This window comes from Pipistrellus kuhlii, unplaced genomic scaffold (assembly GCF_014108245.1).
Source record: "Pipistrellus kuhlii isolate mPipKuh1 unplaced genomic scaffold, mPipKuh1.p scaffold_m20_p_24, whole genome shotgun sequence".
NCBI classification, from domain to species: domain Eukaryota; kingdom Metazoa; phylum Chordata; class Mammalia; order Chiroptera; family Vespertilionidae; genus Pipistrellus; species Pipistrellus kuhlii.
Genome location: NW_023425523.1, coordinates 9,865,277 through 9,892,702, shown reverse-complemented (window position 1 = coordinate 9,892,702; position 27,426 = coordinate 9,865,277). Strand labels below are relative to the sequence as shown.

The 27,426-nt window shown below is 43.4% G+C and overlaps 1 protein-coding gene across 6 annotated transcripts; it reads left to right on the top strand.

Moving 5' to 3' along the window:
* The first annotated feature begins 8 nt into the window (after positions 1–8).
* WDR3 (WD repeat domain 3) lies at positions 9–27,254 on the top strand. Of its 6 annotated transcripts, none has more exons than XM_045586986.1 (27): positions 9–136; positions 3,354–3,555; positions 4,464–4,673; positions 5,694–5,812; positions 7,463–7,541; positions 8,611–8,706; positions 9,827–9,940; positions 10,111–10,212; positions 10,649–10,746; positions 11,845–11,952; positions 12,473–12,703; positions 14,951–15,044; positions 16,796–16,897; positions 17,992–18,077; positions 18,241–18,376; positions 19,273–19,329; positions 20,296–20,396; positions 20,843–20,954; positions 21,050–21,184; positions 21,437–21,487; positions 21,953–22,018; positions 22,448–22,540; positions 23,000–23,047; positions 23,836–23,879; positions 25,188–25,316; positions 26,727–26,820; positions 27,070–27,254. In XM_045586986.1, exons 2-27 carry the CDS (start codon positions 3,385–3,387, stop codon positions 27,223–27,225), a joined length of 2,832 nt encoding a protein of 943 aa, XP_045442942.1. In that variant the 5' UTR covers positions 9–136; positions 3,354–3,384; the 3' UTR covers positions 27,226–27,254. The 6 variants fall into 6 exon arrangements, with proteins under 6 accessions (XP_045442942.1, XP_036308617.1, XP_045442943.1 ...); XM_036452724.2 differs by having other exon boundaries at positions 12,392–12,703; XM_036452726.1 differs by having other exon boundaries at positions 65–115; positions 12,392–12,703.
* Positions 27,255–27,426: the final 172 nt, after the last annotated feature.

Genomic DNA, 27,426 nt, shown 5'->3' with positions numbered 1-27,426 from the left:
GTTCCCGGCCGGCGCTGGCCAATCAGAGCCCGGTTCTTACGTCATTTCCGGCTACAGAGGCCGGAGGACCGGAAGGGGCGGGTCCAGAGCGCCCGGAGCCTCGTGGGAAGCTGCGGTGAGGACTCAGGCGGCTGAGGTGAGTACCCTCGGGGTGCTCCGCTCCCCAACTCCGTTTCCCGGCTGAGACCTGCGGGGTTGCCCGCAGCAGCCGAGGCGGGAGGGGGTTGGGGCCGGCCGCTGGGGTGGAGGGACGCCTGGGCGGAGGCCGCGCGCGTACGTACCCCCCGGGCCGGCGCGTGCAGCCCCGGCTCGCCCGAGGTCTCCATGGCGGCGCGGCCGGTGTGCGGATTCCTCTCACCTTCTCCAGACGGAAGGCTCGGTTCGGGGACGCCCCAGCCCTTCCGTGCAGCATGGCAGCAACGTGTTTGGGGCGCGGGAGGGCGGCGATGAGACCGGCGAGGGCGCCTAGTTGAGTGGAAGACGGTCAAGCATGGATGGAGGCTGCGGGAAAGGCCGTGGGAATTGGACCAGCCCCGGAGGGAGTGGGCCTCCGAGGACACCGCCATTCGGATAGGCAGAGGGGGCAGTGCTCGTTGTGGCAGGTGACCGGAAGGCCAGGTGGCAGGACGCGGAAGGGAACCTGAGCGAGCACCTGTGAGGCATGAAGAGGGGCGGATTTAGGATGAGTTCTTGGGAACAACGGCACACCATTTAGTCTTTTCAAGGGCTTTGGGGTCGGGGCAGCGAAAAAATCAGGCTGGTGGTAGTAGTACGACGACTTTGGAATGAAAAAGATTTTCCTAAAAATGCAGGCGGGGGTGCTGGATGGGCAATAGGTACCGGAGCTCAGGGATAAAAAGGCTGGAAGCGGAAGTAGGGGGTGGTTGGGGGGTAAGGGTTCTCCCTCAGAGACGGTCGGCGAGGTGGGAGTTTCCGACACACGCGGGCAGGGGCCCTGAGAAGCTTGGTGGTTAACGAGACATGCTGGCGTGAGCCTGGATTGAATGTGGCTCTGGCATTTAAGACGCGCTCTGTGTTGCCAAAACTGGTTTGGCTCAGTGGACAGAGCGTCGGCCTGGGGACTGAAAGGTCCCAGGTGGGCATGTATCTTGGTTGCGGGCACATCCCCAGTAGGGGGTGTGCAGGAGGCAGCTGATGGATGATTCTCTCTCATCGATGTTTCTAACTCTCTATCCCTCTCTCTTCCTCTCTGTGAAAAGTCAATAAAATATTTTTTAAAAATAAAATAAAACGCGCTCTGTGGCTGTGGCCTAGCCGTTTCCCATCCCCGCCTGGTTTCCTTGGCCTGTAAAATTGCAAATAACAGCAGTCCCTGCCTTGGAAGGTTATGGTGAAGAATTATTTTACATTGATGTTTACAACATGCGAGGTGCTCTACGTGCTTTAAGTATATTAAAAAACTGAAGTGACTCAGTTGCTGTATGTTACTAGACAATTGTATACAATTTCTTCGGTTAGATACATAACTAGTCATCATGCACATATGGTCCCTACTTGGGATTTTTCTATTTCACGATAGTGGGAAAAGGGGGGTATGCTTTCCATGCAAACTGCACTTTGAATTTTGATCTTTTCCCAGACCCACTCTGTGCAGCAGGATGCTCTTTGAGCTGGGCAGTAAGCCCCAGCTCCCCATCAGCCACGCAATCACAAGAGCAAACCGCCCATACTCTCCATAGAGTGTGTTAGATGATGGTGCTCACGTATAGGCTGAGCTGTGATGCTGTGATGCTCTGTAGGTTGGGTGTATTAACTGCGTTTCGATGAGCAGTAATACAGTGGGTTTATTGGGAAGGCCTTCCCACCCACCGTAAGTCATGAAGCTGCTATAGTAAACACCTGTTGGCTGCTATAATATTTTTTATTAATGAGCCAAAGGTTACTACAAGATTTTGAGCCTGAATGGCTAGGAGATTTGTGTGTCTTAAAGTCAGAAGAAGAAAAAAATATAACAAGGGGTCGGGAAGCAAAGTAGGTATGTTTTTAGACATCTTAAACGTGATGCTGCAATATATTCTAACGGGGATGTCTAATCAGTTTTCACGGATGTGGACAGGGCTGGAAACAAAGATGTGGCAGTCCCTTTGCGGAGACTGTCTCTGTGACGTCTCCGAGGAAAACACTGGAAAGAATTGGGAGATGGCCAAGGACTAGCATGAGGAACAACATGTTAAGGAATAAGATGAATCGGGGAGGTGTTGATAAATGGCGCAGGTTAAGGGCATTATCACCACGGGAATATTATCTTTCCTTGATTTTTAACTGGTTTTACGGTGGTTACTGTGCTAAGAAAAATGGGCCAGTGAGTGGTTACTGTGTTTTTAAGTGCACAAGTGTTTGGGGGCTTAGTACTTTTCAGGTTACCATGTCAAGGACACGTGGGCTTGGCTTGTTACTTCCTTCATGTGTTGTCTCTTATCCATAACCAGTGTTTTCAGTGAACTTGACTTAGTGTGGGAACTGAACTATGGCATCTTTCAAAAAGAGTGTGCCACGTTGCTGTGCCATTTTTCTGTGCCAAGGGGAGGGGGCGACCCTGACTGTACTAGAGTAGGTCTCAAACGAGGAACTCAGCAGCAGCACTTGGGAACTTGTTAGAAATGAAAAGTCTTGGGAAGAGGAGGTGGTGTGGGTCCCTGCCATCTGTTCTACTGAGCCCCAGGTGAGCGGGGTGCTTATGGCGATTGAGAATCACTGTGCTAAAGGTAATTGCTGTGAGGTCAGGGAGTTTGTTGACCTAGCACCGTGGTCGGCAAACTGCAGCCCTCGAGTCACATGCGGCTCTTTGGCCCCTTGAGTGTGGCTCTTCCACAAAATACCACAGCCTGGGCTAGTGTATTTTGAAGAAGTGGCGTTAGAAGAAGTCTAAGTTTAAAAAATTTTGGCTCTAAAAAGAAATTTCAGTCATTGTACTGTTGCTTTTTGGCTCTGTTTACTAATGAGTTTGCCGACCACTGACCTAGCATATACAGCAGTACCTTTCTAATCAGTAAGTTTACAATAAATGTTTGTTGATAAATATTTTCAGTCCCAGGCTCTCGGTCTTGGTGTAAAAACTTAAGAGGGTGATTAAATGGACAGAAACTAATTTAGCGACATTGAGGCCATACGTCAGATATTTGTGAGAGGGCATGACAATGTGAGCAGTTTGCAACTTGATAAATGAGGGATTGATTACATGTTGAATCATCGATGAGTAAAAAAGTAAGATGTCCAGGTATTTTATGCCTTGAATTATTGTATAAGTTAACCACATGATGAACAATTGGTGTTTGCCAGCCTAACAGAACAACATACCCAAAGGACTGAGTTCTCTCCTCTTGCCCGTGCAGCTGCCTCACCTGCGGTTTCAGAGCTTCCAACATGGGGCTCACCAAGCAGTACCTTCGCTATGTTGCCAGCGCAGTCTTTGGCCTCATTGGCAGCCAGAAAGGCAATGTTGTCTTTGTGACGCTTCGTGGGGAAAAGGGCCGTTACGTGGCAGTGCCAGCCTGTGAGCACGTTTTCATCTGGGACTTGCGAAAAGGAGAGAAGGTAAGCCAGAAATCGCCTGGGTCAGTGTTGACACACGGGTATTTGAGGATGGAGAGGCAGAAGCAGGAGAGCTCAGATTTCTCGTGCCCAGATTTTGAATGTGTGTGCCCCTAGAAGGGAAATCTTTTCTCTTTGGTTCTAGATAGCCAGGTATCAGGAGCCTACCTCTTTGGAATCTATTTATAGCGATACTTAAGGTAAGTATTTGTAATCATTATTCCCTACATGTGTGTGTTTCTCTGCTTTACCACTTCTCTGTCAGGTTCTTCTATTTGTCCTCACAGCCAGTTAAAATGGAGGCATTTAAAAGGAATAGTTCTCTGCTGTGTTGACTGAATCTTTTTCTTACTTATTCAGCTGAGGTTGTCAAACTAGGCTTTGATACTTTGTGTAACTCTAAATACATAAGCCTACCACTGCTACCAAAACAAACACAGGCCTTTTGATCTTGCCCACTCACTGTCTTCCAAGAAGTTAATACGTGGATACTGGTTGCTGCGCAGGTTTGCTGCTGGGTAACCACCATAGCACTCTGGTGCCACCTAGGTTGGTTTCTTAGAAGATGGGGCTGTGTGAAGCTGAGGATGTGTTCACAGCCCTTTATGGAAAACCACTTCACGACATGGGATAAGAACTTAGTTATTCATACCATTGCCTGGCAAATTTCTGCATGTATTACACTAATGTAGAGCTTTGGAGAAAATAATTTTGCCTTTTCTTGAATGTTTCATTGCCCAGTACTAATAATAATTCCTATATTTAAAAAGTTGAGATGGATACCAGTTTCATTATTATTTGTAAGACTGATCTGAAGTTTCTGGTGCTCTTAATTTTATGGTGCTTGATTAATCCCACTCTTTCCTTAATGACATGCTTACTTCCTCTTATTTTTATTGTTTTGATTTCAGATCCTTATCCTTCAGGGGCTTAAACAAGAAGTCACTTGCTTGTGCCCCTCCCCAGATGGGCTGCACTTAGCTGTTGGTTATGAGGATGGGTCTATTCGAATCTTCAGTCTCCTGAGTGGGGAAGGAAATGTAACCTTCAATGGACACAAAGCAGCCATCACTTCCTTGAAGTATGATCAGCTGGGAGGCAGGCTGGCATCTGGGTCCAAGGTGAGACCTTGAATAGGTGCCCTGACTTTGATCTAGTAAAGGACTGTAACCCTAAGCTTAAGCAGGATGTACACAAAAATTGTTGGATGAAAAATGGGCACATCGTGTACACAACAGTATAAGTGATAGAAACAGAGCAAGAAGAATGGGTCTGAATGGGGAGGTTCCTTTTGTTTTCTGTCATAGTCTTGATTAGAGCCCATTAGCTATAGGAACAAAATGTGTTCGCCCCTGGTAACTGCTATATAACATCATTGTGGGAGTGCTACCCAAAATAGTACGTGAGGGCAGAGACAAAATGGTTATCGTTGCCATTGAGTTTAGTAAAGTTGGTAGCTTTCTTATATCTCAAAGTTAGAAAATGTAAAAGATTCCATTTACAATGGTTTATTAAGTAACAGCCAGAAAAATACTATGAAGCTTGACTAAAGAAAGTAACAGAAGATTTGAATAGACACACAAACCATGTGCTTAAATAAAAAGACAGTATTAAAAAGATGCTAGTGTTTTCTAATTAATTTGTATAGTAAAAGCAATTTAAATAAGTATCCCAATGGGTTTTGTTGTTGTTAGAACATGATCAAATAATTTTAAAACATTTATGGAAAAAACAAATGAATCATAAACTCTAGAATTTGGGGAAAGAAGACTAATAAAAGAGAGTTTCAGTTTTGTGGCTTTTTTTTTTTCAGGATTAGATTTTTTTTTTAAGAGGTTTCAGATATTAAAATGCACTGTGAAGTCATAATTGAAAACATTAATCTCATATTAGTACAAAATAGGTAATTATTACAACTTAATGAGAGTTCCAGAAACAAATTACTTTCTTATTCCTAATGAGTATATTTTGGAGATGATATTTCTGAGTAGTAGAAAATAATGGGTGACTTATAAAATGGTATTTAGACAATTGGCTAACTACGTGGAGGGGTATATAATAAAAATTTGTAAAAAAAAATGTTGCATCCTATTAGGCCTTTATATGATAAAAGAAGGTTCTGTATTATTTGATCCCTTTAGGACACAGATATTATTGTGTGGGACGTGATCAATGAAAGCGGCCTCTACCGTCTAAAGGGGCACAAGGACGCCATCACACAAGCTTTGTTCCTACGAGAAAAGAACCTGCTAGTCAGCAGGTAAAGAAAAAGTTTCACTTCCAGTTCTTCTCTAGGTGGAGGGTTTTAAAGAGGCAATTTGCTTCATTGCTTACTCATTTCTTCACCCTACACTCAAGCTCATGTTCTAGTTTCCTCTGTTTTCTCTGCTTTCCTTTCTTCTCCCCTCCCCTCTCAGACAGTATCATAGAAGCTATCTGAAGTTACTCAAAGTATTTTTAAATTCTACTTTCTGATACCAGCTTTTCCATGTTCCTTAACCTCTTTGATGTGCCTTCTATAGTATGAGCTGTGCACTTTCTGGATCCTCAGAAAGTCAGGAAATCACAATATGGAGCAGTGGGCAGAGGTGAATACTAAGTATTTGGTTTAGCCCAGTGGTCACCAATCTTTCAGACCTCGCAGACCACCAGTTGGAAACTGCTGCTCCAAAGGTTTCCTTAAACCATCAATCACCAACCTTTAGGACCTCATGGACCACCAGTGATCCACGGACCACTGGTTGGCGATCGCTTGTTTAGCCTGTCAAGAAGAGACGTGCTCCGTATTTAGGCCTTCTGACATCTAGGTCTAACCATTTGAAATTTCCATTTGTGTAGGTCAAAAATGATTGGTCAGATATCAGCAATTGTATAGGGTTAGCCTAATGTAACAGTTATCATTCCTGAGGAATGGCCACCCAGGGAAGTTTGCGGTCCTGAGATTTGCCAGGCAGTAGCTAGAAGAGCCATAGGAACGACTCGGGAATTTATGAAGGAGCACGCATGCTAGGCCACTGTGGGGTGGGTGGAACACCAGTGTGTCCTGTTCAGATAATAGATTCCATGAGAGCAGGAATGACTGCAATTCTACTGGAATATGCACATTATAGTTTAGGGGAATTAAAGGAAGTGGGATTTTGTAGGAAAGACTTTGTAAATAGGATTTTTGTTTTTCCCCACTTTAGTCATGAAAGGGGATTTAATTAGATTTGTATCAGTGAGGGAGCAGGACAGACTAGAGCCTATTGGCAGGGAATTTTAGAGCCAGATGATGGGAGGTTTGAGAAGGGTGCTGATGAAGAGCCTGATTTTGAGTCTGGTGTGAACTTAAAAAATTGAGATTATTGGACAGAAGTACAATATATTGGATGTGACAAGGGAACAGGAAAGGGCAGAGCAGCCAGACGAAGAGCTGTTAAAATAATCCAGGCAGTATGCCTTAAATACAGAAATGGATTTGAAGAAATCAAGGCTTACCGACTGCACCGAGGCGGCATTTTCAGGATGTAGAGAAAAATGACATGGGAGCCTAGGGAGCAGGGAGATCTAAGAAGTTTCTGTTACAGTGTGTGAGAATGTTCCTGCTGTGATGATAAACACGATGGGCTTACAGATGAAACTTACCATCATTACTGATTTTAGAGAGAAGCCAATCGGTTGCCTCCCCCATGTGCCCTGACCGGGAATCGAACCCGACACCTTTTGGTGCATGAAACGAAGCACCAACCAATTGAGCCATACCATATCTAGAAATATTCCATGGATAGCTCAGATTCTTTTTAAAAGAAAGTCGGGTAGAGTAGCAGTGTTAGACATACGTTATCTGTTTAAGGTTTCAAATGAGACAGACCTTGGTCTCCGTGTTAGTTTCAAGATTCTTCTTAATATTTTTTCCTGTTTCTTCTTTTAGTGGGAAAGATACCGTGGTGAAATGGTGGGACCTTGATACCCAGCACTGCTTCAAAACGATGGTTGGCCACCGAACTGAGGTAAATGTGGGCTCCCAGGCCCAGGGAAGAATTGGGGGCAACAGGAAAGGTTGGTTTTCTCCCCCTCTCAGCAGCAGTAATCATCCACTGTTACCTAGACAGTCTGTGATTGGGGAGGTGCCAACCATCAGCAGATACTGGCATTTACTTAAAATTGGCTTTGGATACATTTCAACCCATGAATATGAGTTGTTGTTTTTTTGTTTTGTTTGTGTGTGTGTGTTTAATCCTCACCTAAGGATATGTTTTATTGCTTTTTAGAGAAAGAAGGAGGGAGGGAGGGAGCTGAGTTGCTCCTGTACATGCCCTAACTGGGGAACAAATTTCCAACCTAGATATGTGCTCTAAAGGGGAATCAAACTTGCAACCCTTTGGTGCACCAACTGAGCCACCTGGCCAGGGCTAGTTTCATCATTTTTAAATAGTAAGCGTCCACCTTTATGATTGTAGCGAGGTTTAATGACACTATGTATACAGTACCTGGCCCAGTGACATGTGAATAGCAAATTGTAGTCATTATAAAAGTTACCTGAACTTAGATCGCCTCAATAGAGATCAGGGAATATTACACATCTTTGCATCCTACTTTGTTTAAACCAGGCTTTCAAAAGTATATATCTGGAGTAAATGAGGAAGCATGAGTTAAATCTCCGGTTATTGATTTGCAATAGTACTGCTATTTTTATTGTTTAGTTCTTAGGTATTTGAAGCGGAATATTATGCAGCAGATATGAATGGAGCTTTTATTTGCGAGGCAAGGAAATATTAGACTTAAAAATCTTCATTTGAATTGACTCTTGTTAGGATTTACGTTGAACACCGTTCTCTAAATTTAAGGGTAGCAAATTGCAGAGAAAAGTCAAGTTATCAGACAACAGTTCTGCCATAGGCCATTTTTTCTTTCTAACAGTGGAATTTCTCACAATCCATGTTAACAGAATTACCTTAATATTAGACTTTGCAAATGCCAAAGTAAAGTCACTGCAGTGTACTAAAGCTTTTGGAGTGTCATGTCATACAGCCTGGGGTCTTAAAAGTTGTACTATTGGAGTCTCTTTATACTCTGTAGGTGTGGGGATTGGTTCTGGTGTCAGAAGAAAAGCGACTCATCACGGGGGCTGCGGACAGTGAGCTGAGGGCCTGGGACATAGCCTACCTGCAAGAGGTAATTCCTTTTCTGATCATGTGCCTGTCGTGTTTCACCAGTGTTAGGGGCTCATTGGCTTTAGAATCGGATGTAATTACCGAGTGCTTCACACAGAGTCACGTAGCACTAAAGGAATGCTGTCACATTGATAACCTGCAACTTCTAAACAAGTTTTTCTTCATTCTGTGCTCCATCGCCCTCATGGGTTCGGGCTTGGAAGGATAGCTTTAGGCGTCTAGCTTCTGATCATGCTAATGTTTTAGTTTGTGGGATTCTTAGCCTAATATCCCTGGACCTTCAGTGTCCATGGATGGACTTGAGAATATCAGTGACTCTTTCCCCTCAAACAAAAGTCTAAAGTGTGTGTGTTTCTAAATACATATATTCTGTGATCTATAACTTTATCTCAGATCCTTAAAGATTTTGTGAGGGAAAGGTTCTGTTTTGTTTGTTTTTTTGTTTTTGTTTTTTAATATAGTTTTATTTATTTCAGAGAGGAAGGAAGAGGGGGAGAGAGAGAGGGGAAAAAAAATCAATGATGAGAGAGAATCACTGATTGGCTGCCTCCTGCACACCCATTACTGGGACCTAGCCTGCAACCCAGTCATGTGCCCTTGACTGGAATCGAACCCAGACTGACACTCTATCCACTGAGCCAAACCAGCCAGGGCTGGACATTAAGTTTAGCTGGAGTTTGGTGTGTGGTGTGTCCAGCAGCCACTTTGATAGGTTCTACATCAGTAGGCGAGGGCTTTTCTTTATTTAAGGGGAAAGTATAACCTCTCTTGCAATGCTTTTGCAATTCTTAATGCCAGTTTGAATCTTTCCCTCTAGAATACCTTTTACCTAAGAAGGTTTTAATGTTAATGAAGAGTCAATTATTATTTTGTCACCTTGTTACTAAGTAATAGTTTTTATACTCTGGAAGTTACTAGAGATAGGATAGCCAATAAGGTTTTGTATGCATTTGTTACAGTCAGTCTTTAATATATCCTAATAAATGTCCTTCCACTGAAGAGGATTGATTAGAGAGATCACTGAGTGGAGGGTACTAGTGTCCATGAGGTTCCTAAGTCATTAGGGTTAAGAGTCATTTCCTAGAATACATTATTTCATATTTTCCATTTTTGTAAAACAGATTCAAGATCTAGAAGAACCAGAGCCCAAGAAAATCAAGGGGTCGTCCCCTGAAGTACAGGACACACATGAAGCCGAGAATGGTGCCCTCGAGGTTGACGAGGCTCCTGAGGATGTAAGGCATTCCTGTTTCTCATCTCTAATTGAGCTGAGTGGTGGGGAAAGTGAAAATTGTTATTCAATTTGTAATTCTCAGCATTGTTGTAGGGAATGACTTTGTTATCTGCGTTTCTTAGTCGTCTTTTCAGAGGTTAACCTTCCTCTTCCTTGTTGCTCCTTCTGCAGCGCATCCTCACCTGCAGAAAAGCTGGCTCCATCCTGCGGGAAGGAAGGGACAGAGTTGTGAACCTCTCGACCGACAAAACAGGCAGAATGCTTGCTTGCCATGTGAGTTCCAGTCTCAGGAGGAAGTAACAAGGACTAGGCATTCCTTTCAGAAACCTGTTCTTTCATAGTCCGTGTGGAGATGAATTTTTCTTTGGTCTGCAAAAACTCATGATGATACTGTGTGGACTTGTAATCCCGAGCTTCTGTCAGCCACCACATTAATAATGGCTGTTATGTTCTTACAAGCAACCATGATTACATGCTTGCTTTCTTAAGCAGTCTCACAGCATTAGCTCTTACTTAGTCTTCAGAGCAGTGCTCTGAGTAGGAGGTGGTGTTCCCCCTTCACAGATGAGACAGAGAACCCAGAGAGATTGAGTTGTCCAAAGTGATACAACTAGTAAGGGAAGAAAAGGAAACGGTTTTAGTTTTTACTGAGAAAAAGCTAGCTGACAAGTTGCCCATCCTGAACTCAGTCAGCCTTTTGTCTTTCTAGGGAACTGACTCTGTGCTGGAAGTGTTCTGCATCCTTTCCAGGGAAGAGATTCAGAAGAAAATGGATAAGAAGATGAAGAAGGCCAGAAAGAAAGCCAGGTGTGTTTCCTTAAATACTAATAGTCAGGTATCCTGGGTGGGCCCATGTAGTAGCCATAGAAAGACTGGGTTAAGGAAATATTTACTCTATTTCCAGTCACTGTTAAAAGCTAGATGTTGAGGCATGCTGGTAGCCCAAGTTTACATTTCTCCTCTTTCGTACAGCTTTTTAACTGTTGAATTCCATTCTTGAAGTCAGCCACACAGAGCTAGTCAGATTTTTAAAAAACACTTCTAAATGCCTTAAATTCCCAGAGGGCAGCCCTGTGTCTTCAATGACAGCAGCCTGTACAGAAGGAGGCGGGTTGCATGATGCTCCCCTGTGGGACTGTGAGAAGGAAGTCTGGCTGGACAGTCATGTAACTGAAATATGGAGGCTGCATAACCCTGAAATAGGACAATATAGTCATAGAAATTGGTTCCTGAATGGTTGAAACTTACCACATCTCAAAGAAATACAAAGTCATCTGACTTGGCAACTCTTTTGAGATCTCTGATTTATCTGATGTGATTGGATTGAATTTTTTAAAAATCCAGGTTAATGGAGTTTCTAAAATGTCCTGAAAAATTTTACCAGAAACATTTTAGTAGAATAGTTCAAGTAACAGAGGTTTGTCCTAGGAAATTGTATGGGCTCTTGCATTCAGAGCTCTCTGCCCCCGTTTTTTAAAAATACAATTTTACTGATTTCAGAGAGGAAGGGAGAGTAAGATAGAAACATCAGTGATGAGAATCATTGACTGGCTGCCTCCTACACGCCCCCCAACTGGGAATCAAACTTGTAACCCGGGCATGTGCCCTTGACCGGAATCAAACCCAGACCCTTTAGCCCGCATGCTGATGCTCTATCCGCTGAGCCAAACCAGCTCGGGCGAGCCCATGGTTTGAGAGAACCCCTTAAATGCAGTAATACCTTACATTTGTGACACTGCAGTGCACAGAGCTTTTCTCCATCCACTACGTTTGTCGTCCTCACAGTCATCCTGTATGGTTCTGTGCCTGTCCCAGATCACACAGGCTGTGAGTCTCAGAGCCAGACTGACTCACCTAGTAGCAAAGCTGCTGGAAAAGTGGTAGCATGACTTTGTTTCCCTCTAGATTAAACTCTGGCAAAGGGGAGGAGGAAGACCTGGAAGTCAGTGTTGAAATGACTCTGCAAGATGAAATCCAGCGGGTGGCAAACATCAAAACATCTGCCAAAATCAAGTGAGTGCGCATGCAGTGTGTGAAGTATCTGAGGGTTGTAGCAACAGTGAATAGTAGCATTGTATTGCTTGGTCACACTATTTGTAAGCAGACTGTACGAATTGTGTATATAGAGACAGTGATCATGGGATGCCTGTGTCACTCTTAGCTCCCGCTCCCTCATAGTGGACACACTTTCTCGTCATGTCATATTAGTTTTACCTTTTATCTATTTGATTACTATTCTTTTCTGCTGCCAGTTTAAAAGAAAGATTTATCCCTCATATGCCGAAAGGATTTAAGGTCACTTACAAAAGATACAAAAGAACAACATATATGCCAGGTCCAGTGATTAAGCCCAGATTTCTTAACAGCCTATATGCAACTATTATACAATAGTATCCAATACTCAGACTTCTCTCACATCTAAAATTCTTTACACTTGTTCACACTCATATAGATTGAGGACATTTCAAAGCCTTTGTCCTAGAAAAAAATTAACTGTGGGAGCTGAGACGTTTACGAATATTTCCACATGCAGATCCTTTGACCTGATCCTCTCACCGCAAGGAGAGTTAAAGGCTGTCTTCCTGCTGCAGAACAACTTGGTGGAATTGTATTCACTGAGCCCGTCAGCGCCTGCCCCTCAGCCTGTGAGGACGAGCAGGGTCACCCTCGGGGGCCATCGCAGTGACGTGCGGACTTTGTCCTTCAGCTCCGACAATATCGCTGTCCTCTCCGCGGCAGCCGACTCCATTAAGATTTGGAACAGGTTTGTGAAGTGATTTTTCAGTAGCTTTATCCAGCAGTGTTTTCTTCCCTTTGAATAGTTCTTAATACTCTTCATGGTTAGTTATTACAATAGTTTCTTAAGGCCTTAAAGAAAGTTCCATCCAAATGTATCTTCAGTGTTTTCTGCGTGTATGTCTGTGGGATTTAGGAAAAGTTGCCTTTCTGTTTCTTGCAAAAAAATTCAAACTTGTTCCATGTATGAAGCTTGTAGCTGAACTTGGCTGCAGAGAAACAAACATACTGCCTACTTGTCGTTACCGGATAGCACGAAGAGCCTATCTGAATTTAACAAGTAGGCAGTATGCTTGGGCTTCACTCCTCACTTTGCTAGGTGACTCGTTCACACCTTCTGTTCTCGAGCACCTTTATGTTGGTGACCTTGCTTCCTACTTCACTGGAAAAGTGGAAACTTCTAGAAAACATTCATTTGCTCTCATTACACCTACCACATAGCTGTATCTATCTCCACACAACCTGTCCTTCCTCACAGTGCTGTGTTGGGGCTTCTAACAAAATTAATCATCATTTGTGTGTGAATTTCTCATCTCCTTTCCAGTAGTTTTCCTCCTCCTGTGTCATCAGTTTCCCTTTCCATCAGCCATTTCATCAGCATATAGATGGGCTGTACTATCTCCCATCTTAAAAGAAGTAATAACCCTGTCTCATCCTCCTCCTCCTCTCCATTCAGTTCCCCGTCTGATTTCTCTCTATGCTGTTTGCATTTGTCTCCATGAGAATTTACCCTCACATGCCACCACATCAGACATCTTGTTTCCACACCCAGTGACCTGTGAGCTGCATTTGACACTCTCCTGGAATTGAGCACTTTTTCCTCTTTAAAACACTTTCTTTGATTTTACTTCCTCTTCTGGCTGGTTTTTTTTTTTTTTTTTTTTTTTTCTTCCTTTTTTTTCCCTGAGTCTTTCCTGGATCCATCCTACCTTTTGTGTTGGAATGCTTCATGGGGGAGTCTTTGTGTCCTCTCACTCTATGTGACCTCTAGTCACAACTTTCTCTGTGCTGGTGACACAGAAGTTTATATTTCTAGCGTTAGCCTCTCCCTCCCCATCAGGTCCATTTATCCAAATGCTTTGCTTGTGTCACCACTTGGATGTCTAGTAAGCATCTCAAATTTTTACGTGTCACGAACCAGACTTGTAATCTTCATTTCTTCAACAATTTTCCTACCCGCTTCTTACAGACTTCCCCATCTTAATACATAATCACTTCCTTCCAGTTGTTCTGGCCCCAAATCCTTGTAGCCATTCTTGATTCTCTCTCATATCCCATGTCCAGTTCATTAGCAAATCCTTTACCTTCAAAATGTTCCCAAATCCAGCCACCTCATCCCCTGCCATGCCTGCACCCAATTCACACCACCATCATCTCTCTGGACTGTTGAAATAGCTTCCTGACTGGTCCTTCCATAGTCCATTCTCAACACAGCAGCCACGGCAGTCGTAGTGGGAGTTATGTCACTTCCAATAGCTCCATCTCACTCCAACCTGAAGCCAAAGCCCTTCCAGACCTCATCTCTCACTGCTGCCCATCTGCTCCCCTGGAGCCTCACTGGCCTTATTCTCCCTTCAACACAAGAACATGCCTGTGTCATGGCTTCTGTGCTCCCTGTTCTTTCTGCCTGGAACCACCTTCCCCTGTTCTCTAGGCTCTCTCCGTCTTCTCATCAAAGGGCCTTCCTGCTACCCTCCCCTACCCTTGCACACATACTCCCCCACAGCTTTGTGTTTCTCCATAGCACCTGCTACCACCTGTTAGACCAACGTTTATCTGTCTCATTCCTAAAGAATGCTAAGCTTCATGAGAGCCTGACGCTCAGTAAATGTTTGATGAGTGAAGTGGGCATTTGATAGACATTTGTTGAATGGATGCATGTTTATGTAAGGATAGATAGAAAGCTAATTTGTCTTGCAATCCTGAGCTCACTTCCGTGTAGTGGCAGGTGGGGTCTCTGAGCCAGCAGGTGCTTTTTCTGCCTGCTGTTGTCTGATCTCTGCTCCTCAAGACGAGGGGGCTCCTGCAGTGAAAATAAGCTTTTCTCCCTTGACTGCAATTGGGTCTGAGCCAAGGGTTCTTCAGGCTTTGTCCTCTCTCACGTTGATTGCTTTGTATGGCTAAGTGTGCATTGAACACACACTCTGACCTCTAAGGTGGGAGGCGGGTTCTCTTCACAGACTATTTATGTTATGTTCCATCTTCTTTCTCACAGGTCTACACTGCAGTGTATCCGCACAATGACCTGCGAATACGCGCTTTGCTCATTCTTTGTACCTGGTGATAGGCAGGTGGTCATCGGAACAAAGGTAAATCGAGATTTTTTTTTTTCTTCTTGGATTTTGATATCTATCCTACTCGATATTCTTAAAGGCATTTGAGAAACACGGCTTCTTTATTAGCATAGTGGAAGTGTTTTAGAGCTGGATAACATGAGGGTGTTCACTATTCCTGTATTGTTTTGTTTGTTTCTAAGAAATCAAACTTTATGTCAGTTATGAGGAAGACAAAGTCACAACCCTGAAATAATTGTCACTAACATTTTGGTGATCAGCTTTTGTGCATCTTTTTGAGCAAGTATGTAATTGTGTTTGAGAAGACTAATGATAAATACATTAAGTACTTAGCTTCATGCTTGGAGAGAAACTTCAGTAAAAACCTGACCAAGGCCTCATTCCCAGATACTTATCGGATTGGAGGATACCAGGCGGGAATGAGCAGATGTGGATCTGGAGTCAGAATCTCTCCCTTAAGAAATGAATAATTTGGAGCAAGTCCCATAACTTCTCTTAGAGTTTCCTTATCACTGTAATGGGATAATGAGGCTTGCTTCTGACAGAAGCAATGAATAATTCATCCGCAGATGAACCTCGGTTTGAATCCCACCCAGCCCTTCCACTCATTGGCTATGAGGCCTTTGGAAATAACCTACCTCCCAGCATGCAAAGCACTTAACAGAGAGACTTGCTCACAGTAAGTCTGGTTCGTGACATGTAAAAAATGCTACTAGTAAGAGCTGGTACCTTAAGTAGCAATGATGAGTAGCAGTGAGAATAAATGGAGTAAGATCTATGGAATGTTTTGAAAAGTGCTTTGCAACTATTTGTCATTTTTATCTCAGTAAACCAGGGCTGTGTGTGCATGATTATTTTATTAGAAAACCTGTCTTAACAATGGATATTCTTTGCCCAGCACAAAGTGAAAAATAAGCTGGAGAGATCATGGGGAAAGAACATTAAATTCAATTAAAAGTCTCCCTCATTTTTCATTCTTCTAACAAATATTCATCTGCCATTTGCTGTTGGGAGACCATTTTGCATGTGGCCTTCAAGGCTACCGGTATGACTAAAATACATACTTAGCCTAGCCTCTGTGCTATGCAGATAACATACACTGTCTCATTGAATCCCCACAACAGTGTAGAAAGGTGGGCTTTTACAGATTTACAAAACGGGCCCATAAAGATGACTTCACCAGCAGTCACTGAGTTGGAAAGAGGCAGCCCTGGGACTCCAGTCTCCACCTCATGTTCTTCCCACTGGGCATGCAGAAGCTCAGAGCAGATTTTGCCGCTGTGTGTGGTCTGGGCTAGCACCATGGCCGTGGCTTACACAGGGTCCTAAGCAAGCGTAGCCGGTGTTTTCTAAGCTACTACAATATTTTTAAGGTCCACTGTTCACCCTGGCATGGTAAGTAGATTGTCAGTGTAGGGTAGAGAGGAAACCAAAGCTGGACGGAAAGGCTTGGTTAAGCCAGTTACCACAGATGTAGTCCACTTACAGGACTGGTTAAACTGTAAAGGTTTCCAGGTTTCCATTTGCTGATAGGTTTATTCTGATTTGCCTGCGGCCATGATGTTTAGCTTTTGAAGATGGGGAGCCAATGAAAATGGCAAGAGTACCCTGCCAGGTTTAACTCCACACATCAGCAGGGGTTCATTGCGTTGATTCTGGTAGGAATGCAGAGCATGGGCGTGGAGTCCATTTCCAAGCAGTGGCCACAGTGTAGCTGCTTGGTGGTGGGAGTGCTCCTCAGTGCTGTGCTCTTTTTGCCTCCCCAGACAGGACGGCTGCAGCTGTATGACTTGGCCTCGGGGACCCTGCTGGAGACAGTGGATGCCCATGACGGGGCTCTGTGGTCCATGTCTCTCTCTCCAGACCAGGTAACGTACAGATGATCACATCTGGACTTCAGAACTCTGCCACCTTTCCCATTTCTTCTGTTAGGTTTCACTGCTGCCTGATAGATTTCTCTCAGCGTTTCTTAAAGAAAGCATGTTTTGCCTAATCTTTTGATTTCCTGTGTGATGTCCTATATGTCCTTGTGAAATGAGTCCTTGTTCAGCTGCTCTCAGTCTTCAGTTAGATGGCATCACATTCCTTGCCTTCATGGCTTTCTGCCAGTGGCTTATGATACTTCTTAAGAGGACAGTTCCTTGGGCAGTGCAGTGCAGAGGGTAGAGTAGGCTCTTCTCCCCTTTCAGTCCGTTCTGTGACTGTAAGTCTAGTGTTTGAGCAGGTAAGTTGGCCCTTTCAAGTCATTCACAGAGGTCTTCCTGCAGAGGCGTGCAGTGGCTCAGAACATTGCGAAGTATTATTTGAAAATATCTTAAGAGATTGTGGCCCATTCTTTTGCATATTCTGAATGGTGGTGAACCTTTGTTGAATGTAGACATTTTTTGAGAAAACTGAATCTGGATTTTAGAGTGGATAATGCTGTTGGAGTCAGAATGCAGCAGCATGTAAAGTTTAAATGGTTACACCACCTTGCATTTGTACAGTGGTCTATCTTTTCCAAAATATTTTCACATTCATTATGCAGTTTATTGTTATTTTTGCGATGAGTTTGTAAGCGAGGTGGTCTTTATCACTATGGCAACAGTAAGCATCTCTGTAAAGGTGTTTCCTGTTACAAATCTTTGAATTGGCTGACCAGATTTTAACATATTTTAAGATGAGATATTGTAGGGATACATTTATGCTCTTAGGTGAGTACTGTGAGCAAACTTATTTAGATGATCCTTCTGTTTATCTGTGGAACTGCTTTGCTACTTAATAGCAGATTCCTTACACTCTTGCCTTCTCAGGTGGAGCACAAGCCCCCAACTGCAGCCCCTAAAGAGAGTGAAGGAGTTAGAAACCACATTTAGTTCTTATCTCATGCCATTGAAGACAAATGGTCTTTAAGCTATTGTGATATCTTATCCAGGTGTCTGTGCTAAAATTCTTTTTAATTGGGATGTCATTTGGTTTTCAGCGTGGCTTTGTGACAGGTGGTGCAGATAAGTCTGTCAAGTTCTGGGATTTTGAGCTGGTGAAAGATGAAAACAGTACCCAGAAGAGGTGAGTAGACATTTTTTATTTTCCTCCATTTCTTGGACTGAAAGTGGGGACTCACTGAATGGACTTTCTTGAGTATTTCTGTTGAGCTCCAGAGTTTTTGGCATTTTCGTCTGCCTTTGTAAGGTACTCATTGTTTTTTTCTGGGTGATTTCTGTGATGCTAGGCTTTCTGTGAGGCAAACCCGAATCCTGCAGCTGGATGAAGACGTTCTGAGTGTCAGGTACTCACCCCATCAGAACCTGCTGGCTGTGTCTTTGCTTGACTGCACTGTGAAGATTTTCTATGTCGACACCTTAAAGGTACCGTGGTCATGCCTTCCTTGTTTTCTGACTGGCCTGGGTGAAGAGTGTAAAGAAGTGGCCTTGTGCTCAGCCAGTGTTGCTCAGTGGTTGAGTGTCAACCTATGAACCAGGAGGTCACGGCTCAATCCCAGTCAGGGCATATGCCTGGGTTGCAGGCTCGCACCCCAGTGGGGATGGGGGGTGTGTGCAGGAGGCAGCCTATCAGTGATTCTCATCATTGATGTTTATCTCTCTCTCTCCCTCTCCTTTTCTCTCTGAAATCAATAAAAAATATATTTTAAAAAGAAGAAGAAGTGGCCTTGACTGCCCAACAGGAGCATATTTCTAAAAACTTATATGTGGATCAAACATTGTAGGTGACCTGGGAAAGCCAGAGTTTTAAAAGAATCCTTTGGTTTATAACTTTTGTTTAAAGCAATTTATATTGCATATGTTCAGAAAATCCTGTCCTTTGCAGGAGTTTCAAGGGCATCGCAGGGTGTCCTGGGAAGGATTCCACACTTGGCTTTACAGTGGGTCTTTGTGTTGCTTTAACAATACAGTTTGCAGAGCCCTACCCACAGGGCTCCATCGAACCTGGAAATGGTGTGAAATAAGTGCCCAGGGTGTCCAGCTGAGAGATCCTGGGATCACCTCTGCTGGGCTAAGGGAGGCAGGAAGCTTCCGACCCTCCCGCTCCACGGGGCTGCCATGTCCTTGGCAAGGGCATGCTGGGTCTGAAGCAAGATGGGTGCAGGGTGCCGTCAACGGTTCGCTTTTGAGAATAAACACATAAGGCGACCCAGACAGCGTTAGCATTGTGTTTTGGAGTTATATTTTAGATTGACATGTACTAAATTATGCCTGTATTTTATAGACAAACATGAATTTTTTTTTCTTTTCTTTATGTGTAGTTTTTCCTCTCACTGTATGGTCACAAACTGCCTGTTATATGCATGGACATCTCTTATGTAAGTAAAGTTTAAATAGTATCTCAGTAACAAGCTATTTTTCTAAAGCATTTTCTTAGTTCTTGGCTTGATGGGTCATTTTAGAATATTTATTATTTCATTCTGTTGTATATCTTCCTCCACACCCAAAAGCAAACTAGTATATATTTTAATCATACTTCTTGTGTATATACGTTACTTTAATGCTTTCATAATACTTTCACAAATTCTTATAATTAGCTCCCTGTTGCAGATTCCTCAAATAATATTTTGTATAAAATACTATAATTGATAGAGCACCCTAACATATGGAAGATTTTAAAAAGGCACCCCCTCTGCTTTGTAAGCAGGTAAGGAAGATGGGCCTTAGCTTTCCATGTGGATATCCACTGTATTTTCCACTATGCAACCTTTTAGTCTCCACCAAAATCCTGTCTGCAATGTCTAGTTGTGATTGGGCATGGCAATATATACTTAAAAACATCCGGTCAGTATGAAAGGCGTGGGCCTGTGCTTGAGTGATCAGCACGTTAACAGAGCAAGTTGGTGCTGAAAAATATTCCCGATTTTCTTGTTACAGCCATTTGAACTAGGCATTGAAATAGAAAAAGGAGAGAAATATGAGAGGGAACGTGGGATAAAAGGCTAGGTGACAGCATTCTAGTAGATTCTTTCTTTCTCTCTCCCTCTCTTTGCCCATATTCTGTGGCAGATGATTCTTTTTCCTACTCACTTAACAGGTCAGTAGACAATCTTCATCAAGGCACAGCATGACCCTGTTGCTCTGCAGAAACATTGAAGCTTTTGCTTAACAAGCTTTTAAGTAGATTTGTGACAAAATACAAAATAGGTGCTCTTAGTAGAGAAATGGCTTTGATTTTCATGTTTTGGAGAGAATGGGTTAAATGTTCTGGTAGCTTGTCTTCTCTACTTTACAGAAAGTTGAATGATCAAGTTGAAGCCATGTGTTTCCTTTCTTCCTCATAGGACGGAACACTGATAGCAACCGGCTCTGCCGACAGGAATGTGAAAATCTGGGGTTTGGACTTCGGGGACTGTCACAAGTCTCTCTTCGCACACGATGACAGGTGGGCGCAGTCTTCAGAGACCTCCTTTTGTGTCACTGTACCATTTCCCTTAAGCATGCGTCTATATTTACTGTCTCAGATCATCATACATTTAAAATTCTCAAGTATAAATAAGGCACTAGAACTAGCTGTTCAAAAGCTATTGATGTATCGATATATAGACTTTTTAAAATATACATATATATTTTTTATTGATTTCAGAGAGGAAGGGAGAGGGAGAGAGAGAGATAGAAACATCAATAAGGAGAATCATTAATGGACTGCCTTATGCACGCCCCCTACTGGGGATCGAGCCTGCAACTCAGGCATGTGCCCTTAACTGGAATTGAACCCAGGACCCTTTAGTTCTCAGGCCAAGCCTATCCAGTGAGCCATACTAGCTAGGGCTGTAAGACTTTCAATAACATGGACTCGGATGACATTTGAATACTCTTCTCGCCTTTCAGTGTGATGTACCTACAGTTTGTCCCCAAGTCTCACCTCTTTTTCACCGCCGGGAAGGACCGGAAGATCAAGCAGTGGGACGCGGACAATTTTGAGCACATACAGACTCTGGAGGTAATCCCCTGCATGCCTGCTCCCCTAATGTGAGCAGGTAGCAGTCTGTGAATAACATCCTGACTCCGGTCTGGGTTTGTTTTTCCTCTCTGCAGGGGCACCACCAGGAGATATGGTGCTTGGCTGTAAGCCCCAATGGAGACTACGTCGTGTCATCGTCCCATGACAAATCTCTGAGACTTTGGGAGAGAACAAGGGAGCCTCTTATTCTTGAGGAGGAGAGGGAAATGGTAAGGACTTAGGCCTGGTTACAGTGTCCCCATCCCAGTTCTCTGTCTGGTGCAGTTGCCCCTCGGGCAGTGCAAGTCCAAGGACCGCCCGAGATGGGGGAGTTCCCAAGACGACTGCCACCGCTCAGCAGCCAGGCAGAGACGAAGCCACAGTGATGGGCCTTAAAGCAGCAGCCCCTCACTGTCCCCTCATTTCACTTTGCAGAGAGACCGTGCTTTTCCTTCACATTAATTTCTCTCTGTCTCTTGCAGCAAAGGGAAGCAGAATATGAGGAGAGTGTGGCCAAAGAAGACCAACCAGCAGTAAGTAAACTTGGGATCCTGGGATTTTGCCTATAATTATCTTACTGGAATTTAACCTAATTTCAAGAAATTCTGAGGGAATTAGAATTGGGGCCAGATGCTGAGGCCATCACCAGCTAAGGTAAGACAGACTCTGAGTAGTCCTTTAAGTCAACTCTATTCTGGCTTTTTTAAGGAGACTTCAGGGAATTATCTCACTATAGATCAAAAATTAAAATCGGGGAAAATTGAGAAATTGAGAAAAAAATTTTAAAACATTTGTGGAGAGGAAGATATTCTTATAGTCCATGTAAAATACTCATCATGGTGTCCAGCCCTGTCTCAGTCCTCAGTGAGTGGCAGCTGATGACCAGTGTTGTTGTTATGAAACCATGATGCCTGTTCTTTTAGGGATAGTAGGGTAACTTACTGTCTCTTTAATGCTTGTCAGCAATGTTATTCAAGGATCTCTTTGTTTTCTGGCAGGTTCCAGGGGAGACTCAAGGAGAAAATTACTTTACTGGAAAGAAAACTATTGAAACAGTCAAAGCCGTAAGTTGATACAGAATGCAGTACCTCATTTTTTCATAGGATCTAGACTTTGTAGTAAAAGTCTTTATCAACCAAATAGTCTTTTGTGGGGGAGGGAAATGAATAAAGATTTGATTAAATTTATAGGGAGATCAAAACTTGTTTGCTTTCTAGAAAGAAAGTGTGGTCTCCTGAAAATAGCGTCTTTCAGCCGTCCCTGGGAGCTGCCCTACCCAGGTGTCCAGCTCCATTCTTACCAGAGTCCAGAACGCTCAGGCCCTCCCTAGAAATAAAAAGAACCAGAGATGCCTTTCCATGCAGTTTGCCACTCAGTTGGCACATCTTTATTAAACCGGGCAGGCCCTCCAGGTGCAGTGCTCTGGTCAAGGAGTGGGTCCTGGTGACTTCTGACGTCCATGGTGAGTGTGTCCTTTGTCCTCATGTCTGTAGGCTGAGAGGATCATGGAGGCTGTGGAACTATACCGAGAAGAAAGTGCAAAAATGAAAGAACACAAAGCCATTTGTAAAGCTGCAGGGAAAGAGGTAAGATGCCCACTACGTTACGCTCTGGGAGACACTTGTAGGTAGAGAATTCTTGAGAGGAAAACCATTATTCGGGACTTAATAACTCAGGTTAGAAATGAGAGAAATGTATAGAATTCATTCTCACTCAAACATTAGAGCCAATTGAGGAAGGGACGGTGGGGGAAGCTTGGTCTTAATGGAAAGGAGAGCGAAGTGAGATGTGGTATTGGGTAGACACTCACCTCTTACTCTGGTTCAGAGCCAGGGCACGATTTCTGGGAAACCTGTTACCCAAACTCACTCGTAAGCTCTATCGAAACTGAGAGGCCTGATGCTTCATTACACTGAGTCTTTCAATTTTTAGGGTCGCTGTTTTCTCTTCTAGAAATGTAAATACAATACTATTATCTCCCTGCCTGCAACAAGCACCATCAAAGTCTCATTTTTAATGACTGGATTTAATTATTTTCTTCTTAGGTTCCTCTCCCCACCAACCCCATCCTGATGGCTTACGGCAATATTTCTGTGAGTACAGCATCTAAGTCTCCCCTTGGTCAGTTAGAGGTTACTCTCAGGGGTGAGGGGAGGGGTAATACTTGGTTGTTAAAAATCTCTCCTGAAGAGTGGTCTCCTCTATTATTTAGAATTTGTAAAGGACCGGTTTAGTGTAACTTCCAGGTCATCCTTTTTGGTTGGACTGGCATTCTTCAGATTTCTAGTTCTTATTCATATTTCCTGTCCAAAGCCCTCTGAAGATTCTGTTCATCTAAATCAGTGGTCAGCGAACTGCAGCTCGGGAGCCACATGCGGCTCTTTGGCCCCTTGAGCTTTTAGCAAAGACCAGCTTAGGAGTACCCTAATTAATTTAATAACAATGTACCTACCTATATAGTTTAAGTTTAAAAAGTTTGGCTCTCAAAAGGAATTTCAGTTGTACTATTGATATTTTGCTCTGTTGACTAATGAGTTTGCTAACCACTGATATAAATGAACTTCGAAATTAAAGGTGTAGGAGGAAAAGTTGGCATAAATCAGATATAGGAGAGAGGGAAAGAAATGCGCAGTGCAAGCTACCAACAATGTCTAGTTCCTTAGAATTTGACTTGCGTGTCTCCTTCCTCACAACAATCCTGTGGGTCAGGGCACTTTCCTTTTACAGACAGGAAACTGGCCTGACTTTGACTAACACTCGGTCCATGCATGTCTTGCCATTTCAGTACACTGTCTCATGAGAGAGGATCCTGGGTTTTAGGGAAATGAGATTCAGTAGAATCCCGCAGGACTGTCGCTAATGCTTTGTCCTTCCTTTGCAGCCTTCAGCTTACGTGTTGGAGATTTTTAAAGGAATCAAGTCAAGGTGCGTCTCAGGGCACAGTTATTATCACTGCTCAGCTAAGGAGAAATTACAGTTGATGGTTAACTGTCAAAATTTTGATGGGAGTAAATTTACTGTAATCTTTTTGAAGTAGAGGTAATGCTCTACTTTTAAGGATAAATGAAGGGTAGTATTACTTTATATTGTAGGTAATTAAATCATCTATTTCAAACATGGGCCGCATGCCTCATATTTTGGCCTGTGATAGCCTTTGAATTTGACATGCTTGATCTGTATAATTCAGTTGCAGCAGCAGTTAACATTTTTTTGTAGTGTGTTTCTTTCCTGTGCATATAAATAGTTAGAACCATCTTGCATACAATTTTGTATCCTGTCCTTTTTCACAGAATATTGAGTGTTTACCAATATTCTTCAAAAACAAATCATTGATTTAGTTCGAAATATTCCATTATACAAATAATTACTACTGAAGTTTGCTATTATCAATTTGCTTCAGTGAACACCTTTACATAGAAATCTGTCTTAATTTTTATCTCCTGATTATTGAAAATGTTATTTTTGTTAGAAATTATTAAAAACTAGTAAGGGCTATGTCTTTTGTTGTCTATTTTTGGAAGTTTATTTGTAATTTCCCTTTTAATTTTATTTGTGAGCTTGAGCGACAATGTCTAAATGTGTCCCATACAAGTAGTAAACAGGAGCCACCTGGGTAAGGGGAGCCTGCACTAGAGACATGTAGCGGGAGCTCAGATCCCTCGAGAGGCAGTGCAGTCCCAGGCGGGAAGAGGCTGTGTTTTCAAGGTTTTGTTTTAACTTACAGTTTTGTGATTCCACTTTAAATCCTCTTGGACTAATGCTAGAATTAGTTCAAGAAAGGTAAAGCAAATGAAGCCAGAGCAGCAAGGGGGAGCTATTTCCCTAGATTTAAAAACAAAACAAAAAAAAACCCTGTAAATTGGCAAAAATTGAAATAGTACAGGGTTGTTGTCAGGATCAATTGATCATCAAAACAGACTCAGAGGGCCTCAAACTAAAGGACTCAATAAATGGTAAGAGAAGTGTCATAAAAAGATGGAATAGTCAACAATAGGCTTTGGAGAAATTGGTTTCTAGGAGAATAAAAAGTTAGATTCTCCCACCGTGTCGTGGACCAAAGTGCATCCAAAAGGTTAAACTATTAAATATAAAAAACAAAACCTTGAAAAAAGAGAACCGTCTAGAATATTGAATTTAAATAGGTAAGGTCTATTAAATAAAAGCAGTAGAAAAACATAGGCGAGGAATGATTTCAGATGGCTGCACTCAGGAATGTGACGCTTCCTTCCTCAGTGAGCTGGAGGAGTCGCTCCTGGTGCTGCCCTTCTCCTACGTCCCCGACATCCTGAAACTCTTCAACGAGTTCATCCAGTTGGGCTCTGATGTTGAACTTCTGTGCAGGTGCCTCCTCTTCCTCCTCAGGTAACTCCCTTTCCAGGGCAGACCCTGTCTGCTCAGCACAGCTGCTCCAGTAGACCTTACCTAAAGCTGTCACCACCTCTGGGTGAAGAACCTGGATGTTTTGGTTTCAGGGACTGTTACAGAACCTCAGTGCTACCTGGTGTGAATTACTCCTTGTCCTTGGGAATAGTCAGAACCAGTTTGCCCTTAAAACAAGTGCTTTAGGAGGTTAACGCTGCTCAGAATGCTTCGTCAGGCTGCAGTCCAACAGCCTGGGTCTAATCAGTTTGCCTCATTGAAGTCAGTGGTCGGCAAACTGCAATTTGTGAGCCACATGTGGCTCTTTGGCCCCTTGAGTGTGGCTCTTCCACAAAATACCAGTGTAGGCGCGCGTGTACAGTGCAATTGAAACTTTGTGGCCCATGTGCAGAAGCTGGTTTTGGGTTCTCAAAAGAAATGTCAATCGTTGAACTGTTGACTAATGAGTTTGCCGACCACTGGTTAAACTTAATGGTTTTGTCTTGTCCTCCTACAGCCTTTTCAGGAATAATGGGTTTATTTTCCAGGTCTGTATAGGTACAGATGCAAAAGAATCACATACATAAAGGAAACTAAATTGGAAAATATGGTCATTAGTTTATATTCTCAAATATGAGGAATTATTTTTCATGAGTAATTGAGAGGACTGTTTACAAAGGCTTAAGAATGTATTATTCTGTCTCCTACTCTGCCCCTCTGTTTCGAACTGTTAGGATAGAGAACATGGAGGGAGACAAATTGGATATTCCTTAAAATGCTGTTAGGAGGACAAAAACTGGTCAGCCAATACCAAGTATAATAGTTCAAGGAAACAGGTATGTTTAGTGAAGTTGGTGAATTGGCCTGTTTTCATGATTCTTAGCCCTCCATTCTTTTTCTATTTGGATACTGGGGAAAGAAGAATATATTTACATTATTCTGTTGTCATATTTAGAATTTGGGGCAAGTTGTAAGGACTCAACAGTATTTCTAATAATGTCTTGTTGCTGTGGCGGATGTGCTGAGGAATCAGGATTACTCTTTCTGAAAGAAACACCCTGAATGCCAGCCATACCCCAGGTTGTAGGTGGGTACCACTTACCTCCCAGGTGGAGATGGCAGGTCACAGTTGAAGGTGCGGGCGAGTGTGCTCATCAAGGGTGTCCGGGTTTCAGGCCTGAGTTTGAACCTGTGAGAGGGTCTGGGACCGAGTCTTCAAATTGTTATCAGATAGAACTGAATAGTAGGGAAGAAATTCCTTTCACTTTTTTACTAGAAACGTCTCTATATTCCCATGATGCCGTGAAAAGTGTGTTTGCTTTGCTGTTGTGTCAATTTGCTATTTGTGGAAGGGGTAAGTAGAGCCAGCCCACTATCCCTCTTCAAAGTATGGTTGTTTTCTTCCTCTGTTAGGATTCACTTTGGGCAGATCACTAGCAACCAAATGCTTGTGCCAGTGATTGAGAAATTAAAGGAGACAACTATTTCAAAAGTCAGCCAAGTCCGGGTAAGTGTGTCTGTGGAGCTCCAGCAGCGAGGGGGCGGCTCTGGGTGTGACTTAGAAGTGGCCCCGGGCGCTGTGCCTGTCCAGGGCGGTATTGCGCAGACGTGGTCTGTATTTGGGGTTAGCTTGGCGGGGGAGCTGGTAGGAATAGGAAAACGAGGTCTGAGGCTCGCTGGTCCCTGGCTCACATGCTGATACCGAAGGTGCTGAGCTCAGGGGAGACAAGTCTCACCATTCTCGTCTTCCGCCCAGGATGTCATCGGCTTCAACCTGGCGGGTCTGAACTTCCTCAAGAGGGAGTGCGAGGCAAAAAGTGAAGTGATGTTTTTCGCTGATGCAACCAGCCACTTGGAAGAGAAGAAGAGGAAGAGGAAAAAGAGGGAGAAGCTGATTTTAACACTCACCTAGAACTGAAATGTGGTGCTTTTTCTACTTTTTAAAAAGGACTTTGAAACTAAGCAGCACTAGAGGCCAAATCAACTTACAGGAGCCAAACAGCTTACCGCGCTGCCAAGGATCCCAGGATATGGCCCTGCTTTGCCTGTGGGCTCCAGTTCTTGGCCGATGAGCAGTTTGAAATCTTCTGTGCCTCGAAGGTTGGGCCTTTCA

Excerpts from the sequence above, each read along its gene's own strand:
- WDR3 (XM_036452724.2), top strand. The coding sequence starts at position 3,385 with ATGGGGCTCACCAAGCAGTACCTTCGCTATGTTGCCAGCGCAGTCTTT. Across the intron at positions 10,213-10,648 it reads GCAGAATGCTTGCTTGCCAT|GGAACTGACTCTGTGCTGGA; the intron begins GTGAGTTCCAGT and ends TTGTCTTTCTAG. Across the intron at positions 11,953-12,391 it reads AAAACATCTGCCAAAATCAA|ATTGAGGACATTTCAAAGCC; the intron begins GTGAGTGCGCAT and ends ACACTCATATAG.